The 7,652-nt window shown below is 37.6% G+C and overlaps 1 protein-coding gene across 1 annotated transcript in view; it reads right to left on the bottom strand.

Moving 5' to 3' along the window:
* Positions 1 to 227: 227 nt before the first annotated feature.
* The window catches only part of LOC119599090 (low-density lipoprotein receptor-related protein 1-like), a 12,308-nt gene continuing 4,883 nt past the window's right edge, over positions 228 to 7,652 (bottom strand). The window contains exons 9-21 of the mRNA XM_037948847.1: positions 6,933 to 7,132; positions 6,609 to 6,737; positions 5,942 to 6,062; positions 5,422 to 5,670; positions 5,055 to 5,297; positions 4,654 to 4,857; positions 4,227 to 4,456; positions 3,829 to 4,023; positions 3,455 to 3,552; positions 3,178 to 3,275; positions 2,533 to 2,661; positions 738 to 2,367; positions 228 to 612 (exon numbers count right to left, since the gene is read on the bottom strand). Coding sequence (XP_037804775.1) covers positions 228 to 612; positions 738 to 2,367; positions 2,533 to 2,661; positions 3,178 to 3,275; positions 3,455 to 3,552; positions 3,829 to 4,023; positions 4,227 to 4,456; positions 4,654 to 4,857; positions 5,055 to 5,297; positions 5,422 to 5,670; positions 5,942 to 6,062; positions 6,609 to 6,737; positions 6,933 to 7,132 — 3,911 coding nt within the window. The remainder of the gene's footprint in view (positions 613 to 737; positions 2,368 to 2,532; positions 2,662 to 3,177; positions 3,276 to 3,454; positions 3,553 to 3,828; positions 4,024 to 4,226; positions 4,457 to 4,653; positions 4,858 to 5,054; positions 5,298 to 5,421; positions 5,671 to 5,941; positions 6,063 to 6,608; positions 6,738 to 6,932; positions 7,133 to 7,652) is intronic.

The raw sequence follows: 7,652 nt of genomic DNA, 5'->3' as shown, positions 1-7,652 counted from the left end.
CAAGGTGCCATTCGACTAGCATAACTCCTGGAGTCCTTACCCGCCATGGTGCCCAGTCACAGCAGTAACCTCCGGGCCACAACTGCAACTTCTCGCGCCTGGGCGGGGCGCGATCCGCCGACCCCTCGGATGAGAGGCCGACACGTTACCACTGTACTAGCCCGGAGGCTAGAAGGAAAAGGAAAGAGGGAGAGGAAAAGATGGTGCAATATTAGTTGAGATGAGGGCTAAGGTCCAAGGCAGGGGCGACCTCCTACAATGGGCCTCCGTCCATCTCCTAAGCACCCCCACGACAACACTGAGCAAGGGATTGGGGCAGAATCTATGAAATAAAACTTAATTTCACCAAACATCAAGCATGTCTTACCTTTGCAACTCTTCCCATCTTCATCTATACGTGCATGGTAACACTGGCACTTGACTCGCTCTCCTATGAAGAGACAGATCTCTGCACAGCCTCCGTTATCATTGGCACAAGGGTTGATCCCCTTCTGCACATCTAGGCTCATCACTATCAGATCCTTTACAGTGTCACCCAAACTGTCTCTTAATGTTAACAAGCGGTTTAAGTTTTTTAATGGAGCACTCCTGATAGATCCACCACCATAAACCCTGTGAAAATGGAAAATAATTATGTTGTTATATGTTGCAAGTTAATTATGATCTTCATTTATTTAATTTATGCATATGGCAGTCACTATGAAAAATTATTACAAAACAGGATATACAGTTCTTACATGTCTGCCCAATAGATATTTCTGTCAAATATAAATGTAGCCACAGGAACTTCAAGTGTATCACTGTCAAGGATTAACTTCCTGTTAGATCCATCCAAATCTACTCTCTCAATAGTTTTGGCTCTCTGGTCTACCCAGTACAGATGAGATTCCTCGTAGTCCACCACCAGATCAGCAGGAAACTGAAGTGAGGTATTCACTAGAACTGTCCGGTTTGAGCCATCCAGATTGGCCCGTTCAATTTTGACCTTGTCACCAGTGTCAGCCCAGAACACGTAACCTCTGCCAGGATGAACTGCAATAGCTCCTGGTTTCTCCAGATCATTTGCAATTATTACAAAATGGTCTGAGCCATTTAGACGGCACATCTCTATTACATTTAGCTGAGGGTTTGTCCAGTACAAATTGTTAGCAACCCAGTCAACTGCAATACCCTGTATTGCTTCTGCATCTTCCACTATTACGTGTCTGCTTGTTCCACTGCGATGAATGCTTGTAATTGTGCCCTGATCATCATCAGCCCACACCAGTAAATCCTGTAGAGCATGGAAATCTAAGTGTGTAGCCATGCCAATATCAGATATTGGTGTTAATAATTCAGGGCTTGTTCCCATTTCTGTGACTGGATTGTTAACGTCTAAACCACGAAGACCGATATTCTTTGAATATATAAGTATACCTTCCACTCCAATGCACTGTGTTGGATCTCTCTCATCTACTTTAAAGCCCACTGCACAGCGGCACTCTCTCTCTACACGATTCTTTGGTAAGCACAGATGTGCACATGGTCGGCTATCCTGGGAACAAGCATTGCTACCATCTTGAATGGATCCATCGTATATTTTCAAGGAATAGAAGTTTCCAAGACCAGAGTGTATTACTTCTGGATCTTCTCCATTATCCTTATTCACTTTGTAGATACTGCTGTCGGCAGCATTTCCATAAAAAACATGATCTAAATATACAGTCAGTGCTTCTGGCATGGTATTATTTCCACCAATCAACAAATCCTGGACACTTTCACGCACAAAATCATAATATTGGATGCTATTAGATCCAGCATTGACCCAATATAAACGTTGACTAGGAGGGTCATACATAAGGCTTTGGGGATCTGATAATCTTTCATTTTGTGCCTGTGATGACAACACAGTAATATCCTCACCAGTCATTGTTGCCATGTTCACTGTGTGATTGCCACCGACATCAGCCCAAAATATTTTTCCCTGTGAAGGGTCTACTGCAAGAGATACAGGATCAGAAAGGCCCTTGGATATAACTGGCATCAAAAATTCCCCATTCAAGGATGCAACTTTGATTTGTTTCAAATTACGAGTTTCAGTTGTGATGAACAAGTTCTTGGAAAGCCAGTCAACTGCAAAACCTTTTGGCGAATCCAGCGCAGTGTCTATTACTGTTTCAATAGGGACTCCAGATAAACTGGCTCTCTTAACTTCATTCATGGTTCTGTCAGCCCAATAGATCATTTTGCTCTCAGCATCAAATTCTACCTGAGTAGCATGCCGGACTTTTGGCAACGAGATGCGAGGAATTATATCTAGCAGTGGTTTATCTAGGTCTACTCCTCTGATTTCATGGGGACGAGAGAACAGAAGCACCTTTTCATTACCTGCAAACCAAAGTGAAAGTATATATATTAGAAAAAAAAACAGAAAAAAGTGGTTGAAGTATGACCATGTTGCAGGAAATATATACTTGGGTTTATACCATAATTTCCATCCTCAGCAATAAAGAAAGCCTTCTAAGATTTCAGCAAAGAAATGCTACTACTTACGAATACAGGTCTTGTTGTCAGCACCAAGACTCATGATGTGAGGGCAGTTGCATTGATGTGTACCATTAAAACTTAATAGGCACAAATGAGAACATCCTCCATTATTATTTTTGCATGGGTTTTCGGTATCTGTAAACAATAAAAAATAATTTGTATAAACTCCTCAAACTTTATATAAATTTATAAACAATAAAGCTAAATACACACACAAACACATTCACACACACAAAAACATTCACAAATGAACATATTTTAAAACAGCTAAAACATCTATAAACTTTTAGCTTGAAGGTAAATTCATTATAACAATGTAAATAATAAATCCACCAAAGTCACAGATTCTTCAAGTTGAATAGCTATCAAGTTTATGAAATTTTGCATATTCTTCTAGAATTCTTGGTTCTACTGCAAAACCAATTATGCTATTACAAAGGGACCCTTTCCTTGTATAAGAAAATACATTTTTAGAAATCACAAATTTTGACTTTGATATAACTTAAAATTTAACTCATTAAGCCAAGGTACCCTTGATAATTACAAGGTCACTATTAATTTTTATTACAAGTCTTCAACGAGAGGAAAGTTTACTGCATGAAAGCTAAATTAATTGCAAGGGTAACCCACGTCCTCCTCACTGTTACTTACCTCTTGGCTGTCGGCTTGGATGAAGGACCTTGATATCAAAGGGCTGAGTGATTGTTCGCTGAATGTCATAGATATCAGATCCATTGAATTTATTTGCCCTGTGTTGATAAAATGATTATATGTAGTAATACAAAGGAAGAAAAATGTATCACAATCTTAAAGTATTACATATTTCATGAATCCTGTTCGTTAAGTTTTCCCTATTTTCAAATTCATCTATCTAAATTAATTTATTCTTCATAAAAAAAGTGAAACTGATTACTCAAAGCTTCCATACCTAATTACACAGTTAGTTCTCCAATCAGTCCAGTACAAAAAGTTTTCAAACAATGAGATCGCAAAAGGATGCGAAAGCAGTCGATGCTCTCGGAGAATCTGAAATGTCATAAGTGAATACTGAGAATAATTTGAACTACATCATCAAATGATCTGAAGAAATCTTAATAAATATCATGACATGGTACTCAGTCGATGAAAATAAATCTTGTAAACATGATTCTTGTTCCTGGTTAACTGAAAGTTTTATATATAATATTCTGACTTAGTGGTTTATATCATATTGTACTTTCCTACATTTTACAATACAAAAAAAATATGCCACAAACACATATCAAATACATAAACAATTACATTTCAATAACTTATTATTACCTCTCTGTGGTCTGACCCATCATATTTGGATGTATGGATGGAGTCTGATTTAGCGTCAATCCAAAAGATGCGCCTCAAAGCATAGTCCAGAGTAAGTCCATTGGGCCAGCCGCCACCAGGTAGCTCACTCACCATGATAACAACGCGTCTGCCTTCCCCTGACATACTGCAGGATTCAATCCTTGCTTTACTTTTCTGCAAGTAATGAATAAGAAAAAATTGCAGTCCTTTATATATGTTGAGGAGTGTGGTGTGGTGCGATGAGGTGTGGTATGGTGTAGTGTAGCGCATTGTGTTGTGACGTGGTTTGATCTGATGTGATGTGGGTGTGGTATACATACATAATATTTCCATACAATAAGGCACATGATTCTGATCTCCACTTTAAACTTATTTACCTCCCAATCAGTCCAAAACATTATCCCATCTCTAGGATCCAACGAAATGGACCTTGGACTTTCCATACGTGACGTGACAAGCGTGCGACGATACGATCCATTCAGTTTGGCAACTTCAATCTGGTTGAGGTTACTCTCCACCCAGTACAGATTTTCTCCTATCCAATCTACAGCAAGGCCTTCTGCTGTTGCGAGACCAGTCTGCACCACCACTTCAATATTTGAGAGAGCTGAAGGAAATGGATGCAAATTAATTTTTTAAATATTATTAAATATTACCTGTGCTTGCATATCCTCTACACTGTGAGAATACCATAATAAAATCAAACGCATATATTTTTTAGCAGCAACTACCATGTACCCTAATAAAACCTATAGAGAATTATAATATATACAGAGAAAGAAAGAAAGAAAATAAAGCACATACCTCCAGCCAGCATAGTACCCCTGTAAATCTTGTCATCCAAAACATCCGTCCAGAATATAACATCTCCGTCATCAGAGTGGAAAAAGTCAAGAGCTATGGTGTTCTTCAAAGAAGAAATAAGAGCCTTGACCTCCATGCCATTCTTGAGATTAATGCTTCGAAGTTCATGGCGATTGCTGAAGATGAGGTATGGAATGGCAGCATCTGTAGGTAAAGTATAGCATATGATTAGGAAATAATAGTAGTTCTAATCAAAACTGTATCACAAGGGTGATATCTCTAGAAAAAAGTTTACGTTTTATTCATGAACTGCAAATATCTTATAGGCAGTATCACCTGTAATTGGCAATATTTGAACTCACTTACAGTATCAGACCACACAAAAAGTAAAAATAAATTACCTGTACTCTTGCATGTAAAACCATCAGGTTCTAATCCATACCCATCCAAGCAAGAACATTTGTGTCCATGCTTGGTTGGTGTACACAGCTGTGAACACGTTCCCCACCGTTCACAGGGGTGGAGATGAGAGCACATGCGACCATCGGGCAAGAGGGTCTGCCCCTCTGGACACACACATATTGGTCCACCTGGGCCTTGTTTGCAGTCTTCATGACAGTCCATCAGTTCACAGTCATGAGCACCTGCAGGATATGACCAAAATTATTAATCATTAAAAAAATAGTGGCTTATCTGGAAGACACATATCAAAAGGCAAGCATTTAATGTACTCCAGCATCAAATGACAGATCAATAGTGTTTACTAACCACATCGACCGCCTTCATCAGAACCATCTTCACAGTGTCTGTGGCCATCACAAAGTTCAACTGGCTGTAAGCACACAGAACCATTATCACATAAATGGCCAGGAACTGGACACACCAATGGCACTCCAGGGCAGTCTTTTTCATCAGATTTGTCTGTGCAATCATTCTGTTGATCACATTTCCACATGTCTGGAATGCACTCATTTCCAGAGGCACATTTCCACTCACTGCGGGAGCATTCAACTGTATCTGTAAAATATTACAATAATATACTTAAACCTCATTCAAATACAATTTCTTTTTATAGTCCTTATAATATATTACTTTCTATGGCTCGAATACATCAAATGTGTTTTGACACAAATTCTGTAGCCAGTAATACAAGATATGAATGTGCATATTATATTGAATGCTGCAGTATTATCATTTTTGGGGAAAGTCAAATGCCATAGTTAACAACAAAAATATAACTGTAAATAAAACTGAATGATGCAGGAAAGGCATATTAACATGCACTTACCACATCCAATTTCATCTGATTTATCAAGGCAATCTTCACTTCCATCACACTTGAGATTCTGGGGAATACACTCCCTAGTTCGAATGCACATGTATTCATCTGGACCACAGCCTTGTAAGATCTGGAAACCAAATTTTCTTAAGATACAAAAATGGTAAACATGATTCTATCTTATATCCCTGAGGAATTATGAAATTAGAACTGCTTGAAATATTTCTGCAACTACATGTTATTTTTTCAACTCTACCAGGCTGGCTTTTGTCTCAGGTTCATATATATACAATTTTCTTTTTGTAGTGCAACAGTTCATAACCACAAACTGCATTAATGCCTACAGTCCTAACAATTATACAAAAAGTCTAACCTTATTAACCATTTGTAATAGTTTTTTCAGCAAAACAACCTGCTTGCTAACATTCATTTCATTTAAAAGTCAAACCTTTCCAAATACCTTTCATGTAATGATAAATACACTTATACATCCATGTAGTATGCAGTAGTAATACATAACACAGTTAAAAGATCATATATTGATCTATTTGCCCTCTGAGGCAAAAGACATATTTTTACACATTAATCTATATCTACCATTAATACTGTGAGGCAATTTTTTACACATAAATCTATATCTATCCTTAATAAATTGGAAACAAATCAACATACTCACCCTGTCAGCACAATTAGCTTCATCACTTCCATCAGGACAGTCTTGTGTTCCATCACAAAGTTGGAAGATGGCTAAACATGTATCATTTGCATTGCAATAAATACAGCCTTGAGTCTCCTGGCACAGTGTCTGTTAAGAAAATAGGCAAAATTTAATAATAGGAATGATATTACATGTATGTGTATTTTACCTATGCCATGTACTATATGTTATTTATCTATTGTATGTAAGAACATAATCGTACATCACTTTTCTCCTAAAATGCTCATATTTTAGTAAATGTATATTTCAGCAAAACACAGAGCTGGTTCCAGCAGAACATACCTTATCCTTAATATTGGGGCAAAGGTTATTGCAAAAAGGTGGGGTAGCAAGGCCAGTGGCGGTAGCATTAGCGCAGAAAGTGTCACAAAACTTCTCATCACTTCCATCCCTACAGTCATCATCTCCATCACACACGTAAAACATGGGAACGCATTTCTGGTTTGCACACTTGAAATCTTCTAAACCACATTCTTGATATTCTGGAATCACATTCATTTCAAAATTAATTACCATTTTTTTCCCTTTCTGATGAAAAGTCAAAGACAGCAGAGATAATTTAACCCAAAGACCCCGGGAAAATGTAGTGTTCAATGTAGTACTGTTTTGTAAAATGTCTCTGCATGTAGATGGCTCTGCAAGTGCTTGGACACAAAGCAGTCAGTTAGTAGACCTTGTGACCTCACCTGATTTCACCTTTCCTTGCATTTGTGGTAAAAACAATTTTTTTTAGTAATGCTATCAATATTATTTTTATTATGGAATTTATCATTTTAATATTATTATTGACATTACCAACTTCAATATTAGATACCAGAAAATATTTTCAAAATTCATGAAAAAGGGTAAACAGGTGAGACAGGTAGTACTTGTAGTTGTCATATTGGTGACTAAGTAAGTGTGGAGCCATCTATGTGTAAAAATAATTAATAAATTAAACTCATAGTAGACATGGCATGTATATACATGCCATCGCCAGGGCTTAATATCAATAAACTATAA

The sequence above is a fragment of the Penaeus monodon genome, chromosome 42 (genome assembly GCF_015228065.2).
Source record: "Penaeus monodon isolate SGIC_2016 chromosome 42, NSTDA_Pmon_1, whole genome shotgun sequence".
Lineage (NCBI taxonomy): Eukaryota > Metazoa > Arthropoda > Malacostraca > Decapoda > Penaeidae > Penaeus > Penaeus monodon.
Note: the sequence above shows the minus strand (reverse complement) of the source record. Positions and strands in the feature narration are given on the sequence as shown.